General features: G+C 36.8%; 1 protein-coding gene across 2 annotated transcripts in view; it reads right to left on the bottom strand.

The window, feature by feature from the left end:
* SLC6A15 (solute carrier family 6 member 15) overlaps positions 1–26,357 on the bottom strand; it is an 80,889-nt gene that overhangs the window by 16,036 nt on the left and 38,496 nt on the right. For both annotated transcript variants that reach the window (XM_043968468.1, XM_043968467.1), the window contains exons 2-5: positions 16,993–17,436; positions 13,617–13,774; positions 12,897–13,023; positions 8,629–8,810 (exon numbers count right to left, since the gene is read on the bottom strand). In XM_043968468.1, coding sequence (XP_043824403.1) covers positions 8,629–8,810; positions 12,897–13,023; positions 13,617–13,774; positions 16,993–17,281 — 756 coding nt within the window. In that variant the 5' untranslated portion in view covers positions 17,282–17,436. The remainder of the gene's footprint in view (positions 1–8,628; positions 8,811–12,896; positions 13,024–13,616; positions 13,775–16,992; positions 17,437–26,357) is intronic.

Genomic DNA, 26,357 nt, shown 5'->3' on the forward strand with positions numbered 1-26,357 from the left:
ATTGCAATCCATCTACAGAGAAAGAATTGATAGTATCTGAAAACAGAAACAATTTTTAATTTTTTTGTTTTTGACAATTCCTTAATCTGAAGTTTTGTTTTTTGACTCTTTTCTCTCACAACCTAGCTAATATGGGAATGTTTTCCATGACTACTCATGTATAACTTTATTTTGAATTGCTTGAGGTCTTGTGGGTGGGGGTGGGAAAGGAGGGAGGAAGAGAAGTTGGAACACAAAGTTTTTAAAAACTGATTTCAAAATTTGTTTTTACATATATTTTGGAAAATAAAATTCTATTAAGAAAAAAGAAGAATAGGGGGCAGCTAGGTGGTGCAGTGGATAAAGCACCAGCCCTGCATTCAGGAGGACCTGAGTTCAAATCCAGCCTCAGACACTTGACACTAGCTGTATGACCCTGGGCAAGTCACTTAATCCCCATCTCCCCTCCCCACCCCCCCCCACAAAAAAAAAAACAGAAATAGTCAACGCTATGCCCATATAAGTCTTTGGGAAATGCAATTTTTAAAAATCATTTCATACTTTTCTAAACACCTGACATGTGCATGCACACATATACACATCTTTAATTTTTTTTCATGCCTGCTTTCCCAAAACCAGAGTATTTTTTTCTTTCTGTACCTAATTCAGGAATTCTTTAAATCTCTTAAAGTCATAAGTAGCCCTTAAAGTGTGTTCATTTCCTTAATAATATCATTCTTTTTTATCATTCATTTCTTTGTTTTGTCTTTAAGTAGGTAGCATTGCTAGAGTGGTATATGGTTATTGATTTCCCCCCTTTAAATCAAGCACTTAGTTTTAGCAGCATTCTAAATTAACTTCACTGATTAAAATGTCAAAAATCCAGCTTAAACACCAAGGAAACCTGGAAAAATCTGCTCAGTTTCCTTCCTGCCTCCTCAAAAAATATGTTTCTTCAGTAAATCCAGGCTATGAAGACTTTATTTATGGAATCACCAGATCAAGTATTGATGATGTACCTACAAGTTTCACACTTGCCCTGGACCTCTAGTAAAGAGTAATCATTATAAATAGCATTTATTAGACAAGTGAGAGATAGGACTGGACCCGTGATTTCATTGGTATAGAGAACTTCAGATGAGGAAATGAGGCACTTGACCTCTGTCTTCTTCAATTTCCTCATCTTTAAAATGGGAATAATAACAATACCCCAGAGTTGCTATGGGGATAAAATGAGTTCATATTTGTAAACTACTTTGTAAATCTTAAATTCATTATGAATGTAAATAAAGTATATGGATTTATGATATTGATAATCATATGAATAACTTGTTATATAAACAGTAGCTATTATTATTACTTTCATTATTGTTACTAATGTAGGTTGACACATCTTTGCGACTTAAAGTCTGAGAGAGGCATGCTAAACAATAAATTTTATGTTTATACAATCTCTCCTGAAAATAAAAAGGCATGCAATTTTTTTCATTTTTCCAATTCCTTCAGAAATTATATTCTTGGTACACAACTAATACATTCCATCCACTACAATGCTTATGACCTTTATGGAATGACAAGATAAAGAAGAATTTCCTACTTAATAGCTAAAGTCATATAATCCACCTTCTCAGTCTTTTGAATATTTAAGTTGCCCTTTCTAAGGGCAGCTATGGTACATTAAGTCAATCTAGTAACTGAGCTTCTGTGAGTTTTCATCCCCCAAAATGACATCAATGAAAACCTCCTACGAAGTTGGATTTCTTGATTAAAATGTCAATATCCAGCTTACCTATCAAGGAAACCTGGACAAATCATTTCTATGGAACATTTGTATTTGAAAAAGAAAAAGAAAAAAAAACACTTTATGTTTTCTATAGTACCAGAATGAAACTGCAATGACTGATGCTGGGCCTGGAGAAGACAATAGGGAAAAAAGTATCACCCTTCTTTTATTGGAGAGATACTATGGATGCAGAACACTCACCTACACAACAAAAGTCAGGTAATTCGGCCTAATGATTTTGCTGTGCTATAAGGGAAAGCTTGTTGGGTGTGGAGGCAGTGGGTAACAGCACATACAAAAATGAATATGATGCACACAGGCTTAGCAAACACCCTGGGGTGAGTTAGCATCATTGTCAAAAACCCTTCCCCTATGCTCTGATGTTGCACAAAATGAATCAATGAAACTTAAATTTTTAAAAATAAATTTTTACAAGTCTCCCATGGTTCTTATCTCTTTAAAGGAAAATAACCAACTGCACATATTCTAAAAATATTTTCAACATTATCCAGATAACAGGATTTTTTTTTTTTTTGCAAGAGAAGAACACTCAGTGAAAACGTGGTGAGAGAGTGATGACTGCTCTTTTAGCGGCTGCTAAGACACATGGGAATTCATCTATCGAGGCACATGTAGGGAAATAGGCCTGACAGCAAGTATGTTTTAACAGACCAGTCTTCTTATCAGCTAAAATGGGGTGTGAAAATTCTTTCACACTCAGCTCCCCCATGGAAAGTAATGAAAAGGAATGTTTCTAAAATACTCAGTATGCTATTAGGCCAAGAGAAAGAGTTTGTTATGTTTTCTGCAAGAAGATCACAGCTTTATAAATTGCAAAGTACTAGCACAATTCCTGGTATATAGTGAGTGCTTAATAAATGCTTTTTTTCATCCATTCATACAAATGAAAAGTCCTCCTCCAATGTTTCATTATGGCACTGAAGGGACTCGGAGCTCTACTGGCCAATGATGTCACAAGCCCTTCCTGGCTCTACACTAATGTGAAAAGGATTCAATAACAGGATTATTTGCTGTTGGTAGTGGTGTTGGTGTTATTGGTAGTGTTATGGTTGGTGGTAGTGATGGTGAAGTTACTGTTTAGATAGTCAAGAAGATGTCCCTCCAATGTCCAAATGTGGCCCAAAGACAATGCTGAATGTTCAAGGCCACTCTCCCAGTCAGTTCTTTGAAAATACTATTTTGGAAATAAGGTTGACCATATTCTGAATTTGTATGAAGCTATCCTTAGCAAGTCCAACCATGGCCTCCCATTGGACATCTAAAGGGCCTGACCTAGTCTGCTAAATCTTAAATTTGTAATAGCATGATTATGATTGTCTTCATCATCATCATTAGTAGTAGTATTATCATTTGTCATTACAGCCCCCAAATGGAAAATAAAATTCATTCTACGTCAGGTCCATTGTTAGGAGGCAACAGTTCTAATACATATGGTTAGAAATAATCTTCAAACATTTTTACAATCCTTAACTCCTTAACTAATTGATTTGCTTAAAGTTTTTTAACCTTTTCTTTGACACTCATTACTTGTCATACTTTCTAGCATCCAGAGCCCTGGATGCTAGGCCAGCTTTTAAAAATGCTCTTGGAGACTTATTGGCTGAGGGAAACAAGGCTCACATCTTTGACACAGCTTCCTGGTGGCCTAAGTACAAAAGTCAGCACAAGATGGTTTTAATATCTTTTAAGGAAAAATCTGCATAGCCTACTCAACAGCTGTTGTTCCTACCACATGCCTCCTGGGCCACTCGGCTCCAGTTGCTGACTGCTCGGTAAAGTGTCACTTGATACTCCCTTGGATATGTGATCACAATATGAATGTACTCCCTGTAAGAGCAGACTCTCCCCCAGCCACATCTTCTCATTCAGACCAAGAGTTAAGATCAAAGGATCATAGATTTAAGGTTGGAAGGAGCTTTAAAAAGCAACTAAAGCTCAACTCCCTCCCCTCTTCATTACATAGATGAGAAAACTGAGGTCTCTTGGCTAGTAAAAACACTAAGGCAGGGGGCAGCTAGGTGGCGCAGTGGTAAAGCGCCGGCCCTGGAGTCAGGAGGACCTGAGTTCAAATCTGGTCTCAGACACTTGACACTTACTAGCTGTGTGACCCTGGGCAAGTCACTTAACCCTCATTGTCCTACCAAAAAACAAAAAAACAAAAACAAAAAAACACTAAGGCAGGAGCTGAACCCAAGTTGACTTGACTCTAGTCCTAGTGCCCTCGTCTACTCACTACCCCACGTTGCCCTTCAGTCTTCATCTTTTTAGTCTAGATTTACTATTATATTGTTAATCCTCAGTTCTTCTATCATTTTAATTGCTTTTTTTCAGGATGTTTTTTTCTGGACTATCTCCAGATTGCCTTTTGTTAGTCATGGGGAGCCAAACTTCTTACAACAGTCAAAGTGCAAGTGAATGTGGGTTTTCCATAAGGGTGTAAAAACAGGTGCTCTTATCGAAACACTTCAGGGGTTCTCTGAAATAAGTATGTAAAAATCCCACACTCTTCTTTAAATAATAGAAATTACCTGAGAATTTCTTTCTTTCTTTCTTTCTTTTTTTTTTTTTTGGGGGGGGGGGGCGTGGGGCAATGAGGGTTAAGTGACTTGCCCAGGGTCACACAGCTAGTAAGTGTTAAGTGTCTGAAGCCAGATTTGAACTCAGGTACTCCTGAATCCAGGGCCGGTGCTTCATCCACTGAGTCACCTAGCTTCCTCCTACCTGGGAATTATTACATGGCACTGCAGATTGAGTACCAGCCTCAAATCCAGAAGTTCTGAGTTCTAGTGTGACATAAACTGACTATGACCTTGGGGAAAACACTGCTCTTCTTCTTGGCTGAGCAGTACTTCTAATGCCATCATTTGCAGAGAAGGTGCTTCTGATACGCATCAGTAGGTGTTTGTACATTCAAAGGTTCCTACATCAATGAAATCACTACTCCTATCCCTATCCCTATCTCTTGAGATCTAGAATTAGAAATGTAACACAAAAAGATTTTAAGCATTCATATAGGTCTCTGCCTTCTTACTCTGACCACACTTTGAAGGATGTGAAGAAAGTAGGGAGAGTTTAGAAAAGGATGCCAAAGATGACTAAGGCAGGTAAAAGTCATCCAATGATGAAAGGCCAAAGGCATTTAATTTGCATTGTCTAGGAAAAGCTGTGGCAAAGGGAACATGTTCCTTCCAACTCTCCAATGGCCAGGGATTGGCCACATGTAAGAAGGACTAATAAAGAGATTTCAATGAAAATAGGAGATGGACTGAAGATAAGAAAAACCATTGTGTTGATCAGAATAATAAAATAGCTAGAATAAACTAAGGAAGTGAGAAGAGAGATCCTATCCCTGGAGTTCTTTCTTTCGTTTTTTTTTTTTAGTGAGGCAATTGGGGTTAAGTGACTTGCCCAGGGTCACACAGCTAGTGAGTGTTGTGTCTGAGGCCGGATTTGAACTCAGGTCCTCCTGACACCAGGGCCGGTGCTTTATCCACTGCGCCACCTAGCCGCCCCTTGGAGTTCTTAAAAGAGAGGTATACTTCCCTGATCTATACAAACCAAATGTTTTGGGTCCCTTTTACCTGCCTTAATGACTTATCCAGTGTTACACAGCCAGTATGTGTCAAAAGTGGGACTCAAACAATTTATATCATTTCTTGAAAACCCTTTTAGATAGAAAGTCTGAGAGGTATACTAGGTGGAGAATTATTCTGGAAACCAGAGGACATGGGTTGGAGTCCCACTTCTAACACATACTAGCTGTGTACCTCTGAACAAGTCATTTAATTTCTCAGGACTCTAAACCATTTTATAAGTTGTAATATAATAATAACACCAATATGATAATAATAGGTCATGTATTTGTATTACATAATTATACACATATGTATTATATAATTAACTCATTGGATCTTCACAGGATTCCTGTGAAGTAGATTCTATTATTATCCCCCTTTCACAGAAAAATTGAGGTTGAGAGGTTAAATGTCTTGTGCCAGGGCCACTCAGCTAATTAGTGTTTGTGGCAGGACTGAGCTCAGGTCTTCCTGATTCCAGATCCAACTACTTCCTAAATTGCAAAGAAAATGACCCTACATTAGTAGAGACAGTTTTCTCATCTGGGAGTTTCCTCTATCAGTGAACTCATAGATCCTATACTTATCCCATCCCCTTTTAGGAATTGGATTCCATCATTTAAAACAGATGTTTTAGGAAATCTCTGGTGAATTGTAGCTGTAAACAAACTATAGCAACAGAGACACAAAGGCCCCTTACCATCATTAATAAAGCACCTGTTGGTTGACTTATCTAAATAATTCTCTCCCATTAGACTATGAGGTCGTTGAAAGCAAGGACTCTAGGGGTGGTTAGTTGGTGCAGTGGATAGAGCACTGACCCTGTATTCAGGAGGACCTGAGTTCAAATCTGACCTCAGACATTTGACACTTACTAGCTGTGTGACCCTGGGCAAGTTAATTAACCCCAATTGCCCCACAAAAAAAAAAATATTTTAAAAAGCCAAACGAAGAAAGCAAGGACTCTCTTCTAATTTTTGTTGTTTGTTTTTGTATCCCCAGAACTTAGCACAGTGCCTGATACATAGTAGGCACTTAATAAATAATTATTGACTGACTGAACATTTGTCTAAAGACCCTATTTTCACATAATTTTCTAAAATTGTAGGTTATGAAAATTTTTTTACCTTCACATTAAAAATCTATCTGTTCTGTCTTAACATGAGAATAAGGGATCCTAGCTGAACTCTGACTCATTATGATGATAATGGAAACATTGTGCAATTCTTGAACACCATCCTTAACCTACAATGAATTTGTGTTCTCATAAAAAAGTAAGGATTTCTTTGAGTATTCAAAGCTTTGAATACTGTTTCACATGTTTACATATGGTTTAAAAGTTGGCATGGAGAAAACTATCTGTTGTTAGCAAGTCACCTCAGCTCAGTTTTCCTCATTCAAAAAGCAAGACATCTAAGGCCCCTGTCAGCTTTGATCCTCTGATCCCATGCATCTTACTATTATCCTTACTTTGAGAATCTTTCCGACTTGCTTTGAGAATCAATTCGACTATACATGCAAAGTGAAAAGAGTAGCTAGAAGGGAAGTTATCATGGTAATTCAAGCCAACGAATGGTCTGTCCTGGCATTTTCAGGTCAGAATCATTTTGTCTTTTTTCTAAACTTAAGTGTCTAGTTAATTTCTCTAAACCTTAATTTTTTTAACTGTTATAGTAATGTTATTGTTTCACTGGGCAAAATGCATTTTCCCCTAAATTTACAATAATGAAGATTATACACAAACTATATAGATCAATTTCTCTATTTTATATGATTTAGAATAAAATTTGATAAGTGTGCCCAGTGACACATATAGGCCCATAATGGAAGTCCAAAAATGCAAAATAAAACCTCTGGTTTTAACCATGGTACTTTTTAAATAAGTAAGAACTCAATAAGCATGGTCATTCTCTGTTTAAAAAAAATTAAAACTCTACAATCCGGTAACTTTTTCTTGGTAACCTGCAGGAAAGCAATTATGAAGTACCTTGACATATAAAGTAGGGCATACCCAATTAAGATGATTACCAGTTAATTGAGCACAGTTAGTCATAAAATAATATTTTCATTAGATTTGAAAATGAATCTGGATATCTTTAGAACTATATTTCTATCTTCACAAGCAAAATCTATTTTGGAGAGCAAGAGACTACTAATTTTGGAACTGGAAAGGTTAGGTTATAATCATCCAAGAATTGAATGAATAGAATTGGAAATAATCTTTTTAAAAAAAATCTAAATTTTTCTTAAATAGCAGATTTAAAATATACCAGTCTCAGTAATCAAATTAAATAGAAAATTAGTTTAGTGACTGAGTTTTTTTAAAGAATCAGCATTTAAAATTCTGGGGATACAAAAATCTAATACTCTTAGTTAGATAAAATTGTTTATTCTTATAATTCCTTTTAATTTTATACTCGCTGCGCACAGTGGAATTGAAACTCTTGATTCATTCAAGCCAAAATGCTTGTTAGGTTCAGGTATGAGGATCCAGATTTCTAAAGGTACACCCATCTCTGGGAAATTCAAACATCTCTGGATCCAATCAAAGCCCTGTGGAAATAAGGGAAACTTTCCCCAGGCACCATCCAAAATACATTTTTAGGGCCATTAGCTGAACCAAACAAAGAATCTCAGGGGACTTTAAAGATATCTAGGATGCTGTAAATTAACATATGAGGAAAATAAGGAAAAGTTGTTTTGTTTTGTTTTTTTGTTTTTTAAGGGACAGAAGAGGGAAAAGGGAGGGAAGAAGTAAAGGATGGGAAAAAGGAGGAAGGGAAGAAGAGAGAAAAGGAAGGAAAGAAGGAAGGGAAGAGAAAGAAGGAATGAAGGAAGAAGGAATAGGAGAGAGAGGGAGAAAAAGAGAAAGATAAAAAGACAAATAAAAAGGAGGAGATAGGAGAGAGAGAGAGAGAGAGAGAGAGAGAGAGAGAGAGAGAGAGAGAGAGAGAGAGAGAGAATATAAGCAAAAAATAAAGATCTCTGGGCAAGCATTTTCAGCCTCATCCTCCCATTCTCATAACCTGAACACATTCTTAAACCACTACTCTTCACCCACCCCTCCAGTCTTTTTGTCTAACTTGTGTAACATCCAAATCCCACCATTATTCTACCTGAGTTTATTCAAGGGCCAAATGAATCCTGACTTCTAGTCCAGTTGCCCCTACAGATATAGAAGATGGCATGTGAAGAGGGGTGTGGTGTCCAGGAATGGGATGATAGATGCCTGCTAGCTAATGGGCAGGAAACCAAAAAGAATGTACTAACTTTGCCTGAAGACTGAATGCCTTTGATCATTGCCAAGCAAACCAAGACCCAGGCAGACAGTAAGCAGACTGTCATCTTCCAGTTGAGGCCTCCACCTTCCGAGATGGAGTCAGAAATGTTCAAGGCTTCTCTATACCAGTAATAGGTCGTGGCGGAGCTCTTCTCACATTCTGGTTCCACAACTGAAGGGGAAAAAAAGATGAAGAATGATTTCAGATCTGACAACTGTGGTAATTACATTAGAAATGGTCAGAAACGATTTCTCTACAAAGCATTTCTTATCTTCTGATAGAAAACATTGTTTTCGTGGAATAGAAATTCAGTATAACAGATTTAAAAATCTATGGCTATCAAGAAAAGGAAGAGGGAAGCATTTATTAAGCATCCACTGTGTGCCGTGCATTGTGCTCAACATTTTTCAAATATTATCTCATTTAATCCTCACAACTGTCCTGAGAGGTAAGAGTTGTTATTATCTTTATTTTGCAGTTGAGGAACCTGAGAGGTTAAGTGACTTGTCCAGAGTCATACAGCTAGCAAATATCTGAGTCTGAATTTGAACTCAGGTCTTCCTGATTCTGGGCACTCTATCCACTATGCCACCTAGCTGCTCTAAAAAGTAAGTGTATAAATAATTTAAAAGTACATTAATGCATACGAATTCACTCAAACATTTTATACTTTTTCTGAAGTGCAAATATGAAATACATCCAAGACCAAGCTAGGTGTTCCTTTTAATTTTCTATTATATTCAAAAGAGAGAAGAATATTCACAACTGAAAGATAAATTTGCTTTCCTGCTCCATGATATGTCATCCTTTTGGCCTACTGTCTAAATGTCCATGCTAATTGCACCAAACTTGATGAAGATCTAGAAATGCATCACATTGTTTACTACTTTTCATTTGCTTGTTTTAAGGTTTGCCTTTCTCTATTCACCTATTCAATCACCATTTGGAAAGCACTTACTGGGGGTTCAAAGTCCATTCAAATTATTTTTTTTCTGGGTGCTTGGTATGTTCAGTTTAAGCTATTAGTAAATTTAATTTGCAATTCCTAATACTCTAGTAGAAAGCTGAGGAGCAGAGCAAAGTGGTAAAGGGGCAGTTTATAGAGCTAGAAAAGCCTTCCCAGGGTTAAAAAGGATTGACAACAGTTCTGATGTGGTTAATCCATAAAGTGTATAATCTGTGTGTTTACATCATACAGCCTTATTTAAAGGGGAACTACAGGTATTAAAATAATAAAGAAATCTGCATTGACACCTTTCGATCACTAGCTTATGCCAAGTACTTCCACTGTCAAAGAACCCACAGTGCATATACCAATAAAAATATTCAATCACATTTTGTGAAAATCTAATCCTAAAGTAATTTTTAAAGCAGGATTATGAAGATTCTTTAAAAATAATTCCTTGAAAATGTTAGGCCCAACAATGGAGTCTTTGAGCTCAGTTCATGGTGTTCTGTAGTTATCTGTTCAAGATCTGCTGAAAGAGGCATCATGGCATTATGTATAAAAATTTTGGACCTGGTGTCTGGGTTCCAGTTCTATCTCAGACACTCATTAGCAGTGTGATGCGGGGTAAACAACTTGTCTATGTACCTTATTTTAATCATTAATAAAATGAGGGTGTTGGACATTGATGCCTCTTAACAGATACCCTTTCCTGTTTTCCCCTTTCTAGTTCCTTGAGGACAGGGTCTGTTTTGCTTCCTAGTATTTGCATCTCCAGTACATATAAACATAGAATTACTTAATAAATGCTCTATTTATATCTTCTAATTGTAATTCCATGATTCTAATTATTGATGTATAATTTGGCCATGGACACAACATGTATATATGTATATGTGTGTATGTGCATGTGTATGTGTATATAGAGATATAGATATAGATATGTAGATATAGATATATACATACATATATATATACATGTATTTATATAGAGAGTAGTGGTTTGTATAGGGTGAACAGTATCTACTATATATTATATGTAGACATAGATATTACATAGATATCATATATGGTATATAATATATCTATAGATATATATGTGTGTGTATATCTATATCTATATCTATAGATAGATATAGATATAGATATAGATATAGATATAGATATAGATATAGATATAGATATAGATATAGATATAGATATAGATATAGATATAGATATAGATATAGATATAGATATAGATATAGATATAGATATAGATATAGATATAGATATAGATATAGATATAGATATAGATATAGATATAGATATATAAGAGAGAGATTTATAGTGGAGACTGTTCACCCCATACAAATCACTATAGTACTGGCTTTAACTTTATGAGACAATATCATCCTAGGGACAAACTTACATATTCTTATGAGAAATATGATTATCTCATTATGACCATAAAATTATATCACAGTCTGCCTCCAGGAGATAATTTGGAACAGAAACAAAATGTTCTATTTTTAAGTTTCTGAGGGTTCCTATTCTTACTTTTTCTGGCCTAAACATTTTCCCTAGGATATTCAGCAGAAGTAATTCAAATTCTGTACAGGAAAAATCATGACAATAAAGCTGTAGATGAAAATCAATTTATCTAAATGTCTGGCATTTGTTACCTTCATGACAAAATACTTGGGTATTTGGCAGGTTTCTTCTTCTGGACTAAGAGGTGAACTTTAATAATAAAGGGAGTTAAGAAATTGTTGGAATAAGCAAAATATTATACCCACTTGGTGCTTGTGCCAAAACCAACCATATAGAGAAATGAAGTAATTAAATATATAACTTGGCCTAAAACCACTTTTCCTCAATAACATGTTATTTTGGCTAAATTATCTAATTAATGTATTTACTCCGCTTGTATGGCAAGTCATATTTTTTTTTCTTTTTTTTTTTAGGCAATGGGGGTTAAGTGACTTGCCCATGGTCATACAGCTAGTAAGTGTCAAATGTCTGAGGCTGGATTTGAACTCAGGTCCTCCTGAATCCAGGGCCAGTGCTTTATCCATTGCGCCACCTAGCTGCCCCCAAGTCCTATTTTTTTTAAAACGAAATATTTTTCTTTAAAGTAATCTTAAGAAAAAAAAAATCTTAGTTTTACCTTCATGACAAGAGGGTAAAAGTCTGCATCCTAAGCATCACATGAATTAATGAAACACTATTTCCAAAAGACTTTGAAGTTAAAATCTACATCACAAAAGTGAAGGGCTGGCAGGCTAACTGGCCAATGAATTCAGCTGGCCACCCTGATTTCTCTCAGCTAATTCATGCAAAAAAAGCAGGTCCTTCCTGCCACCACCCAGTCCTTCATGATTGTTTAAATGACATTTAAACAAGAATGGTTTTCTCAAGCGTAGACATAAAATTAATGTATGGTCAGAACCTTTAAAAAATGAATAAACTAATTTGAAGTACTTGAAACAAAATGAATATCTGTGGTTTCCTCTAGTTTTCATAAAGATGTGCATTTGGATCAAGGGGAGGAGACAGAGATGAAGTTTAATGCTCACAATCTCTTCTAAAAGTGGTACAAAAGGACAATAACAGACCATGGTGGGAAATCCTAAGAGCATTCAAGTCATTGCTAAAAGATGACTCCCAGGAAAGAAAAAATGTTGAAAAAAGTGCCTTTCTCCACTTTGCAAAGGAAAGGGAACTACAGGTGTAGAATATTTTATTTGGGGGCAGCTAGGTGGCATAGTAGTTAGAGCACCAGCCCTGGGTTCAAGAGGACCTGAATTCAAATCCAGCATCAGACACAACACTTACTACCTGTGTGACCCTGGACAAGTCACTTAACCCCAATTGCCTCACCAAAAAAAAAAAAAAAAAGAAGAAGAAGAAGAATATTGTATTTGCTGTCACATATGATTGGCTTTGCTTCCTCCTCCTCCTTTTCTTTTTAAATCCTTCTTTCAAGAAACAGATCATTCAAGAGGAAAGGGGAAGGGATACATTCACGAATAAGTGTTACAAAAAACAGGTATCAATAAAATTAAGAATTTTTTGATATTATTATTTTCCACATAATTATTCATTGTTTTGATGATCTGTCCTTTGACATTTATTAGTTAGGATTTAATAGTTAATTGTTTTGTTTTTTTAATGTAAGTAGGACCATAAAAAAGGGTTTGGAGAAGAGAATATTAATAGTGATAATGATTTTGGAAGAGTATGATAGTTTTGTCCTGATAATCTTAATACATAAATTTCTTATCCTTAAATTCATTAAGTAGGGGAAAAAATGCACTTATGTTTCTTACAGGTATGAGAAGTATTTTTCACCAGAGGGCACTGATCCCATGGGAGAGGCTGCTGAAAAGACTGTGAAAAATAGAACAAGCTCCAGCCAATGATAACATTGTAGTAGAGGGCCACAAAGAAACATACCTACAAGAGAAGATAATCCCATTAATATTGCATATCCTTTCAGGCACCATATCCTGGGTTAGCTGGTTTTGCCAATCTCCCTCTCCCCCATTCTGTTCTTCCCCCTCCTCCTGCCCTTCCTCTCCTTCTCCCTCTCCTTCCTTCCCTCACTCCTTCTTGAGATTCTTCATTATGAGGAATGGTTTATTGGCTTGAGGAAGGAGGAAGGGACATCTTTGGAAATGAAAGATATAAAACCAGAAAGATACATAGTAAGCCTACTGCATGTGATGCCTTCAAATTAAAATTAAAAATTATATTTTTTCTTATGACTAAACTTCTTTCTGATAGCCTTCCTTTTTCCATGATTATTTGGAATATTTAATCTTTTATAAAAATGTTTTATCAGCCGCATACCATACCCTAAAGAATATGTGTTCATTAGATTTGCAGTGAAAGATCTATAATTTTTAAGATTTCTATATTAGCACATGTTCTACTTATTTAAAAGAATTAGGGAAAAAAGTTACTCTTTGCTTTAAAAATCAGCATCTTTTTTTTTTCTTTATTAGAACCTTATGTACAGATCAAATGAAAAGGCACACATCACTTACTACACAACTTGCGAATCCAATCCCGCCTAGTTTAGGGCTGATGTAATTCCACACACCAATACTTCCTCTGCGGATTCTTTGCCCAACAGCGAGTTCCAGGAAAAAGAGTGGGATGCCTATTATCAGCAGCAATATTAAATATGGTATAAGATATGCACCTATAAAGAGAAACACAAATAAGACAGTATAGTAAAGTTGACATTTCTGGTAAAAATCAATAAACACTGGTTCAATATTTCGGATTCAAGGAAAACAGAAAGGTACATAACTGCAAAGTCATCTCAGCCTTCAAATTAAAAATGATATTTAATATTTTTTCCTATGTGAATAAACTTCCTTTCCTATATGACTAACCTGAAATTCCGAACATTCTGAAAGGAATATAGGATTTTCACTTTCAAGGGCAGAAAAGTAAACAAAGTAATTGCTAAAGAGCATTTCTTTTTTTTTTTTTTTTTTAGTGAGGCAATTGGGGTTAAGTGACTTGCCCAGGGTCACACAGCTAGTGAGTGTTGTGTCTGAGGCCGGATTTGAACTCAGGTCCTCCTGACTCCAGGGCCGGTGCTCTATCCACTGCGCCACCTAGCTGCCCCTAAGAGCATTTCTTTATAAAAGGTCATCAATCAGCACCACAGATTCACATACCCTTTGCTGGAGTCCTGAAGACTCCTCAAGTAGGTTAAGCCTAACCCTGATAATCCTCTTTTTCCATTTACTTCTATTTGTGGAAAATACAAACATAAATGTCAGTCTACTCTAGGTCTTCTAAAGGACCATGAATTACAGACCAACAAAGCCTAATTAACGACATTTAATTGAATTTTAAAGTATAAATAATGACAAATTTTCACCAATAGAACCTAAAAGGAAAGAAGAATGATCATTGAGAATAAACAGACATTCCTATGGGCACAGAACATTATATGTGATGGTCTAACTGGAGGCAAAACCTCCTAGCGCAACCTGGTCATTGAGGTTCACTCTTGTGGAAATGAAATAATAACTAACATTTATATAAAGATTATAGCTTCCAATGTCAAATGAGATTACACACACATATGTATATATCTGTATGTATACACGTGTGTACCTCTGCATATATGCATGCACATACATGTTTATATGTGCATATGTGTATTAATCCCATATACATAGCTACATCTACACACAATCAAAGGAGATTACACATTACACATTTATATGTAATAAATGAGATTATATATACATATGTATATAGTCAAATTGAATTACATACATATATGTATAATCAAATGTTATTTTGTGACACAGACTTTCTGGAAGTCTAGTAATACCTATAGCCCTGTCTTCAGGATTATTTTGAAATGCATAAAATAAAATGAATAAGATTACAAAGGAAGCCAATTGTAATAAGTATTAAATATTAAAATACTAAATACTAAAAAGTGAACTCACACACCCCAGGTTAAGAGCACCTGGCATAACAATGTACTTGAGTAGAGGCAGCTGAGTCAGAAGTGTCCTACTTCCTGTCAGGAGAAGATCAATCAGGTCAAATTTTTCCTTCACCCCTTACTAGCTATGTAATTATGGCAAGGTCAATTCTATGCTATAAATTTCAGTTCTCTTATTTGGATAATATCGATAATTACATCTAGGATACCAACTTCCTGGGTTTTGTGTGAAGCTCAAAAGAAACACTTCATCAAAAATGCATTGCAAGGGGCAGCTAGGTGGCTCAGTGGATTAAGCACTGGCCTTGGATAGAAGAGGACCTGAGTTCAAATCAAACTTAAGACATTTGACACTTACTAGCTGTGTGACCCTGGGCAAGTCACTTAACCCTCATTGCCCCACCCAAAAAAAGAAAAAAAATGCATAGCAAACTCAAAAGGGTCTTGGCACAATAACCTTCCTCACCTTCCTTTTTGAAGATGGTATATCTGAAGACTTGGGGTGAAATTTCCTCAGTGCTTCCTATGTTAAATGCCAACTATATGATATGAAATGTATTTATAGGAATAATATACAATGAAACTAAGATCTTTATCCACATTGATTACACTGAAGTCCCAACTACATTTAGAACATGGGTCCAAAATATAATCTTTTGAGTATCATCTTAAGCACTATTTAATAATCTGCTTTCAAAATATGAAAAGGAAATTGTATGAATTGGGGCTGGTCAGGTTATACCACCTTATCTTTAGGACTGTGAAGCACTAGTGGGCATAGGGAGAAAGCAATTTTTTTTCTCCACACTTTTCTAAATGGACACATTTTTGAGATGTTTGATCTACTCACAGGTTAGAAAGTTATTTTCTATTTACGGCTGCACTTTTTGTGATACCAAAGAATCGGGAACAAAAGAAATGCCCACAGAGTAAGGAATGGCTAAACTTGTTGAGGTACATGATTAGTGGAATGTTACTGCACTGAATATGCTGAGCATGATCAGCAAAGAAGCATGGAAATACAACCATAAAAATAAAAAAATAAAAAAAAATAGAAACTGAATGCTGTGAAATAACAAGCAGCCAAGCATGGCTCCAAAGAGATATTAGTAGAGGACTAGGGATGTGGGTCATTGGACATAATGTCCAATTGGACATAACTTCTTTGATACATTGTCTAGTTTCATGGAATATAGTTTCCCCCTTTTGTTATTCTTTATTTTATGTGATACCTGAAAGGGAAGGATAGTAATACCATGGAAAATGTAGGATATGTAAATAAATACTTCATGATGCACTAGGAACCTTTGAAACAGGTGTGAACAAAGGTTTTTAGATATTTGGGAAACTTTTCCAGCTTAACAAGTGATATTATCAAAAGGATATTATCAAAAGTCTCTTGACATGCCTAAGAGGATTGATACCATAGGTACAATTATATGGATTTGAGAGAAGGAAACTGAAACTCGTGAGTGTTAAGTGATTTTCCTATAATTACATAGACACTAAGTGTCAAAGGTGGGATTAGAACTGTTTTTCTTAACAAACAATATCAATAAAAATTCACTTTAAAAAAAAAGAAAGCTATTTTCACAAGGTGTGACCTTGTTTTACAACAGCAGAAATCATGAAAACTAAGGTTTAAATCTCATCGCTGATACTTTACTAGCTGTGCTGTCCTAGACAAATAACTTAATTTCATTCTATGTGACTCAAGCCACTCCATAAGATTTAACTTTATAGGGGCAGCTAGGTGGTGCAGTGGATAGAGCACCAGCCCTGGAGTCAGGAGGACCTGAGTTCAAATCCGGATTCAGACACTTAACACTTACTAGCTGTGTGACCCTGGGCAAGTCACTTAACCCCAACTGCCTCACCCCCCAAAAAAGATTTAACTTTATAGCGTTCAAATCAACCTCAGAAGAAGTGGGGATAAGGCTTACCTCCTCCATTCTTTTGACACAGGTATGGGAATCTCCACACATTCCCTAAACCAACAGAGAATCCAACCTGAGCCAAGATGTACTGCAGCTTGCTGTTCCAAGCCGGCCTTTCCCGGTCACCATCAGAGCCTTTTTCAACATCGATGTCTTTTTCTTCTGGATCATCGACAATCAGCTCACTCTTCTTAAAGGCATCATCGGCAGAATCCTCATTAGAGAGGAGATCTTTGACAGATTCGATGACATCATCATCTAACTCCCTTTTTACCACCTTGCTATTTTTCGGCATTGGAAAATGTGGGTGTATGGTTTTGGGGTAGGAGGCTCAAAAAAAAAATGCCACTTAATCTGAAGAAAAAGGCTGAAGGAACTTTCAAAACAATTCACGATGATTAAGTCTGGAGGCTTCTGGATCTATCTAGATGTTCAAGGTCCCATGTATACCTGCAAAATGTTGGAATAAGAAATATTAAATAATTCCCTATTGATATAACTCCAAAATCATGATTGACCTTTCTTGTCTTTCTTTTTGAATTAAGATTTTGTATAATTCAGAATAAAACAGCAATAGCTGAACTAATAATCCTCTAGAGAAGCAAGAGCAAAAAAAATTTTTTTCCATTTTAAAATAGTTTTATTCTATCTTAAAATGGAAAAAACATTCTTAGCTTGCAGAAAAATATAAAAGCAGTCAGACAGGCAGACTTTGCTGATCCCTACTCTAGAATTTAATGCACTTATAACTGGAATATGGTCACCAGGGCTTTGTCTCAGGGAACTGGCATCTAAAGGATACAATAGGGAATGAAATAAGCATCCATTAAGCACCTACTATGTGCCAGACACTGTGCTAAGCACCGAATATATATTTCATCTGATTTTCACAATAACCCAATGAAGCAGGTGCTATTATCCCCATTTTAAAGTTGAAGAAACTGAGGTAGACAGAGGTTGAAATGACTAGCCCAGGGTCACACAGCTAGTAGTTGACTGAGGCTATATTTAAACTCTTCTCTTCCTTCCTAGACCCAGCACTCTAGCTACTTAGCTATCTCTAGGTAATACTTTAGCATGGTAGAAATTACTGAGCTTGGTACCTAGTTAGAAAGAAGAATTAGTTGAAACAGGAAGCTACCTAATGGCAGGCTTCCCTTTACACTTGGCCAAACATAGATGAATGAGTTCCTACCTGACCCATATACACTACTCTCCCCTCCCATGATGCTGCAGTAACCTCATAATACTTTCTGTCTCTTCCCCACCCACAGGGCAGTTTCCAGCCCCTTCCTACTCAACTGAATTTGTCATAAACAGTTAGTTTGAGGTGGTTGTTTCACATTTAGGTAGCATGACAAATAGAATCCTAGGCCTGGAATCAAGTAAACAATTCCAAATCCTGCCTCAGATACTAGCTGAATGTACAAGTCACAACATCTCTGTTTCCCCGACTGAAATATGAGGAAGTTGGACCCAATAGCCCCGTACCCTCCAATATTCTTTCCAGCTTGAACTGATGACTTCTTGCATCAAGAGCAACTCTTGCTATGATGATTTTCACAAATTCAAGAATGCTAGAACTTGTACATATTTTATTAAAGAACTAGCATTTATACTGTGAGAATAAATAACATGAGAAACAGAGACAGCAAAAGAGAAAGACAGGGTGACCGTGAGAGAGAGATAGTGAGACAGTGAGAAAGATACACTGAGAGAAACCGCAAGAGACAAAGAGACACAGAGAGACAGAAACAGAAAGACAGACAACACAGAGGAAAACAGAGAGAGAGAGAGAGAGATGTTTTTTGAATCAAGTAAACCTAGAATCAAGCTCTGCCTCTGACACCCACTAGTTCTGTGACCACTAGGCAAATCACTTAACCTCTTGGTACACCCAGGCAAAATTTAAGAAAAGGTGCCAACCTGCACTGGTAATGAGGAGCCCCTTGTATTAGTATAAGAGCTCTCCTGAATAATGAAATTGCAAGTCACTTAAAATACAAAAAACAAATTCATTGTGCTTCCACTATCAAGTTCTGCTTTGGAATGTGCCCCAAAATATGCTGTGGCTTGAATATTCTGCTGTCTCTCATCTCTTTTCTCTCTCTCTTTTCCTCTCCTCTCTCAACTCTCCTCTCTCAGTTTCTTTCTCTCTCCCCTCTCCCCCCACCCTTTCTCTATCAAGTTTTACCCTCTCTCATTCACATGGATCTTCTCCTTAGGCACCCTCTCCCCTAGTCTCTTACACAGAAATCTATAGGGTGTGTCTTTATAAACACACTGTAATTGGGGGCTTTAAAAACAGGATTTAGGCCCAAAAATGAATGTTTTCCTTGGGAGCAGTTGTCTTGAAAAGACATCTAATTATTCCAGTGAAGCAGTAATCATTCAAAAGACTCAATAAATCCAACTTCTGAAACTTTCTTTAGCACCAATTTAAAAGCAACAAGTTAAATCTTGCCATCTGACACATTAATTCACAATCTATCCTGTATAAGGTGTTATGCTGGGTATAGTAGTGCCAACTGTAACATTATATGGCTTAATCACAGAGCCGAATATTTAAAATTGGTCTTCTGATCCAGTTATGTCTAACTCAAACAGAAATGGGATTATCATACATAAGCATCTCCCCAGGCGATGTATTAACTTAATTTTAAAATATATTTTATTTATTTTGTTATATATAATCCAATTACATTTTAATCTGGTACAGGCTTCATTGGGGGGTGTTATGAGACATGTGTTAGATATCTCTGATCTTATGTAACCCCTTTATTTTACACAAGAAGAGAGTAATGGGACTTACCCAGGGTCACAAAGATTTTAAGTAAATAAGGATTCAAACTCAGGTCCTATACCATCCTCTAGCATTCCTTCTACTACAATATAGGGACTACTCAGTCTCATTCATGAAACTTGGCCTTCAAATTACTTTTGGCTGTTAAAAACAAAAACAAACAAGAAACGAACCAAACCAAAAACCATCTCTAATCCAATCACGATGGTGACAGCATAATACAATGTAAAGAATATGTAATTCCTAGTTGGAAGTTGCGGGGGGGGGGGGGGGGGGGGGGGATTAATTGCTAGCTCTGCCTGATAGCCTTGGCCAAGTCATTTAACCTATGTAGGCTTCAGTTTCTTCATCTGTAAAATGAACAGCTGAATCAGCTGTCCTCCAAGGTCCCTTCCAGCTCTAAATATATAATCCCACAATGATGATGTAAACACCCACTGTGAAGTATACCAAGAGCACTCTGAAAGCAATTCCAAAAGGTAAATAAAAAGTATTTTGACCAGGATTAGAATAAGTGTATATTAAGCACAGGTGTAAATAAGTATAAGCACAAAAATAAGTACATAAATAAGCACACTTTACCAGCACACATTTTTGTTAGGGAAAACAGCTTCATTACCATATTGTAATATCATATATGGTACATGGGCAAGTGGAATCAACAAACAAGAAAACCCTATTTTTTTTTTAACAGAAATTTGTTAGAGGGAAATTCCTCAAAATCTACCATGCAATAAAAAGGAGTAGAGGATAGAAAGGGAGAAGAGAAGGAGGGAAGGGAGGGAGAGAGGGGAGAAGCAAACATTTATTATGTTCTATTATACGCCAAGAACTGTGCTAGGAGCTTTGCAAATATCTCATGACTCTCAAAACCACCTTCAGAGGTAGGTACTACTATTATCTCCATTTTACATTTGAAGAAACTGAGGTTATGTCTTACTCAGAGACACACAACTAGTTAAGTATCTGAGTCTGAATTGGAAGTCAGGTCTTCCTAACACTAGGCTCCATCTGCCTTTGGGATCACTGAAAGAATGGCTGAGTGGGATGATTTTATATTCTAATTCATAAGACATTAAAACTGGAATACAACTCAGAGACCATCTAACAAAAACCAAGGTCCTACCACTAGTTAGTGGCAAAGATGGAACTAAAATAAAAGTCTCTTGATTTTGCCAAATCTAACATATATACATAGGACATATAAACTTAATTTTAACCTTTTAGGTTTTAGTAGGTTAGCCAATAAATGAACCCATCGCAACGCATCATGCTGCAATATTTTATTTATATTATTTACATTTCTATTTCTATCATATTATTTTAAACTTAATAAGCATTTATTTTCTTCTTCCCTCAATTAAATGAAAAAAGTTGAGAAAAATGTATTATATTTGGCAATTGAGATCAACACAAATAGTAGAGTAAGCAGTTTTTACTGAGTGAGTGATGAGGTCAGAAGCCAGAGGATTTAGAAAAGTGAAGGCACTGAACATAAATGGTTTAGAGTTTGGCTAAGAAAAGAAAGAAAGACATGGGGCACAGGTAGCATGTAGAAAGGGTTTTCCAGGGGTGGAGAGGTGGAATGAATGGCATTCCAGACATAATAAATGTTGTAAACAAAGGCATGCAAGGTATGTTCCATACATGTAAACAAAGGCAGAGAGAGTGGAGTGCTGAGGCAAAAGCAATATAATATGGGGCTAGAAAAGTAGGTGGAGGGGGCAGCTAGGTGGTGCAGTGGATAAAGCACCAGCCCTGGATTCAGGAGGACCTGAGTTCAAATCCAGCCTCAGACACTTGACACTTACTAGCTGTGTGACCCTGGGCAAGTCACGTAACCCTTATTGCCCAGCAAAAAAAAAAAAAGAAAAGAAAAGAAAAGTAGGTGGAGTCAGACTGAAGATGACCCTAAATGACAAGAAAGACATCTGACCTTGGGCAAACATCAGTTGAGGAGATCTGTGATTATTCTAGTAGCCCTATGAAAGGTATTTTAAGATGAGGAAAACTTCTTTGGAAGTTTTTGAAATCAGCACTCAGAACAATTCCTGGTACACAGTAGTTGCTTAATAAATGTGTTGGCTTGATTTGAGGTGTTCTATTAGGACAGTGACATTGAAAATAAAGGGGAAGGGGGCAGTCAGGTGACACACTAGATAAAGCACTGGCCTTGGATTCGGGAGTACCTGAGTTCAAATCCAGCCTTAGACACTTGATGCTTATTAGCTGTGTGACCCTAGGCAAATCACAACCCTCATTGCCCAGCAAAAAAAAAAAAAAAAAAAGAATGAAAGAAAGAAAAGAGAGAAAAGAAAGGGGAAGATGGATGTGAGACTTTGCTAGATAAAATCAGCAAGGCCTCAGTAACTAAATAAAAATAAGAATTAAAGGGAAGAAATAGTCAGGGATAACTCCCAGTTTTTAATGAGGATTAAATAAATGATGGTCCCCAATAGTACAAACATAAAAAAAAGCTTTAGGGAGAAAGATAAGGTCAACTTTAGACACTGAATTTAAGGTGCACAGAGATATCCAAGTGGAGATGACCCATTTGGGAATATTGGTCTATAACTCAAATGAGACATTAGAATTGACTGTGGAGGTTCTAGCAGAGGTGGTAGCTAAAGCCATGAAAATGAACGACGTGGTCAAGGAAGAGAATACAAACTAGAAAGATGAGGAAAGAGAGCCAAGATTAGAATCTTACCTACCAGTCCACCTTATGAAAATGAGAGGGTCACAAAGACAAGAAGACAGAAGGAATTAATAGATTGGTGGGAAAATAACCAGGAGAGAGTATGTAAGATAGGGGGTTCTTAACTTGTGGTCCATTGACCCCCAAGAGATCCATGGTTAAATTTCAGAGGTGTGTGGACTTGGATGGGAAACAAAATTTTCATCTTTATTTTCACCAGCCTCTAACTAAAACTTGGCATCTGTGATAAAATAATGGGATTTGGCAGTTACTCAAAGGCTCACCTGGAGATTAATCAAAACTGATTGAGAGGGCAGCTAGGTGGTCCAGTGGATAAACCACTGGCCCTGGATTCAGGAGTACCTGAGTTCAAATCCAGCCTCAGACATTTGACACTTACTAGCTGTGTGACCCTGGGCAAGTCACTTAACCCCCATTGCCCTGCAAAAAAACAAAACAAAACAAAACAAAAACTGATTGAATTGAGAGTTTGTGGTTGAAGCAGGCTCATGGCGGAGGACTTGAGGAAGAACCCGACCAGGCTAGAACTCTAGGCTAGATAGGCCTTTTCTTAACTTTCTGAACTCCATGTGAATACCTGGTATGCTTTAGTAAATGCTTAATGCCCAAAGACTGGTGCTAAAGCTTCTAATTTAAGGTGACCACACATTTAGATTTTAAATATCACACATCTCTTTCAATTATAATTATTCTGAAACATCCAAAGGACGCTTAACACACACACACACACACACACACACACACACACACAAGTTTAAGAAGCTCTTATCTAAGAGAATGGAATGGTCAATGGCAGAGCTGCAACTGGCAATTTGGATACTTAGGGAGAACATGACAAAAAGTGCCCTCAAATTAACTCCCTAATTCATGATGTGAAAATAAGGCAAGAAGTAATTAAGATACATTTAGTTGAGTGGGAAGGAGAATTAGTTACTAAAGGGGCTTACAGATGGATGTTGTTAACAATTTGAGCCATCTGGTCGCTTCCAATTTTAACTAATTATTGTTTCTAAGTGCAAAGCTCAGTTGTTTCTATACTGACCTATCAACATTTGAGTTAATACAATTTGAAATAGTTTTCCAGTCCTCTCATAGATTAATGATCTCATTTACATTGGCTTTTCCGAAAAGAAGCAGCCTGCCTACTCTGCGTGCCTCAAGTCTAAAGTTTTCCCATAAATTTACTATAGTGTGTCCACACTTCTCTCAAAGTCAAGTTCTCCCTGGAAGAGTACGGGGTTCCCCTTGTCTTCACCAAACCAACAAGGGTCAAAAGCAGCTACCCATCAAAATGCTTATACTTCATCCCTCTGCCTTCTAACATCTAAAATCTTTAGATTGTAAGCTCATTGAGGGCAAATATTGTCTTTCTTTTTAGTAATTGTATCCCCACTGTTTAGCTCAAAATTGTAGGCACTTAATAAATGCTCATTGTATTGGTGTTACAATAGGATCTTAGGACCTAGAACTGAGAGGAACCTTGTAGGTTGCTTAGTCCCTAGCTTCTTAAACTGTGACCCCATATAGGGTCATGTAACTGAATGTGGGGGTGGAGAAAAACTTAGCAACATTAAAAATTATGTATGCCAGGAGCAGCTAGGTGGAGCAGTGGATAAAGCACTGGCCCTGGATTCAGTAGAACCTGAGTTCAAATCCAGCCTCAGACACTTGACACTAGCTGTGTGACCCTGGGTAAGTCATTGCCCTGCAAAAACAAACAAATTATGTATGCTTATTTTATATACTTATAAACCCAGGGTCACATAAAAATTTCTTGGGCAAAAAGGGGTCACGAGTAGGAAGTTTAAGAAACCCTGGAGTCAAACATTTTTTTGATAGATGAGGAAAAGGTTGAATATGGAACTGAACTGGATTAGATGAATAAATTGATACCTAACCAAGGAAGCTGACTTTCCCAAGATCCCACAGCTTGTGTGAAGGTCTAAGACTGAATCAGAAGACAAGGGTCAATTGGAGCTTAGTGGGCAGGGGCTCTTTATAGCCCTCTCAAGTATAACCTAGTCTGGTTCATTGGAGTTGCAGGCCTGGATTCAAATCCCTCCTCTGCTATTTTAGTACTAATTATGTAGCTGAATCACTTAAGTGGCAAATCTAAGATTAAAGGATCTGGCATTCTCAGTGCTGTCTAAGGTACTGTTACTTAGAAGCTTTTTTTGAAAGAGTTCACTTATTAAAACATATTAAGGTCTTATTAAAACCATGGTTAACTTAAAAATGTGTGCGCTGATGGTTGGATACAGCATAAAGGTGACAAGTATATAACAACTTGGAGAGGTAATCTAATATACTGGAGTTTATTTTTCTAAGCTCTACATTAGTCCTACAGGAATATGATGTCAAAGAAACAGTGAGAAAAGAAACACAGACAGATGAAGAGAAAGAAAGACAAGGAGATAGCCAAGAAAATAATCCTCACCAGGGTTGCTCCCTCTGTCCATCAAAAGAGGTCACTAACATTGTGGGAAACTATGTAGCAGATATCCAAGTCAAGACATCTGCCATTATTGTGCCCTTGTCTGAAAGAAAAAAAAAAACCAACCAATCCCAAAGGTATGGTATTGAGAGAGTTCCAGGGTAGTCTGGCCTTCACAAAGGTCAGGGGAGTAAGTGTGACTGCTCTGCTGCCTATTAGCTCATCTCATCATCAAGAAATACAATTACACTATGATTAAAAGACATCCGCACTAGCAAAATGAAGATATTGTGACAGGATCACAGTCAGAGCTGGAAGACATCTTAGAAGTAATTCACCTTATTTTATGAAAGAGTAAATCAAGGCCAAGGAAGGTGAAGGTACTTTTCACACAGGGAGTAACAGATGTCATTTCAACTCGGGTCCTCTGACTGTAAATCAAGCTATTTCCTCTGTAATGAACTGCCCCTCAAATCCCAAAACAAAACCAGTGGCACCCACCACAGAGGGATTTTTAGCCTGAATTATCCAAATTAATTCTGAGGTTGCCAAATAACTAATCACAATTCATCAAGATAATACCTGTCTCTAAAATGCCTTTGATTTCTTTTTGCTAAATTACCTGATTGTGTTATAATCTAAATGGCATAGCCCTCAAATCAAACTTAAAAAGAATATAAAATGGTTATAAAAATATTCATGTAGGGGGCAGCTAGGTGGTACAGTGGATAAAGCACTGGCCCTGGATTCAGGAGGACCTGAGTTCAAATCTGGCCTCAGCCACTTGACACATACTAGCTGTGTGACCCTGGGCAAGTCACTTAAACCCAAATTGCCTAAACAAAATAGATAAATAATAAATTAAAATTAAAAAATAAAAATATTAGTATAGATGCTAAGATAGAGTCAACTCTACAAATTTTGTGAGTTCTTTATTTTTCTCTTCTGTAATAATATGAGGTTCTGTCAGACCCTTCATGCTCTAGGTGGTGATTCATTCAATTAGGCAACATAGATCTTTTGCTTAGTGTTAAAAAGAAGGCCTAACTTTTCACATTAGGATGTGTCAAATAACAAGTCAGATAGTTCTCCATTAACAAGTACTTATAACAAGTACTCCTGAACACTAATTCCCTTAACCAGCATTTGAAGTAAAGCAGTCTACAAAGCAACCTAGAAACAAGAATGGAAAAATAAAATTGTCGGAAGTGTGCATTTCCTTAAGGATTGATACTATTGTGAGAAATAATTGTTAATAATATTTTGGGGCACCCAGTGACCTTCCCTTAATTCTTAGTCCTTTCTCTCCACCACCACCCCCAACCCCCACTCCAAAAAGTCAAGTTCTCCTTAAGAGATTCCATCAAATCTCTCCATCTGGGCCAAACCCAAGCCAAGCTCACAAAAGGAGCATT

Source organism: Dromiciops gliroides, chromosome 5 (genome assembly GCF_019393635.1).
Source record: "Dromiciops gliroides isolate mDroGli1 chromosome 5, mDroGli1.pri, whole genome shotgun sequence".
In the NCBI taxonomy this organism is placed as follows: domain Eukaryota; kingdom Metazoa; phylum Chordata; class Mammalia; order Microbiotheria; family Microbiotheriidae; genus Dromiciops; species Dromiciops gliroides.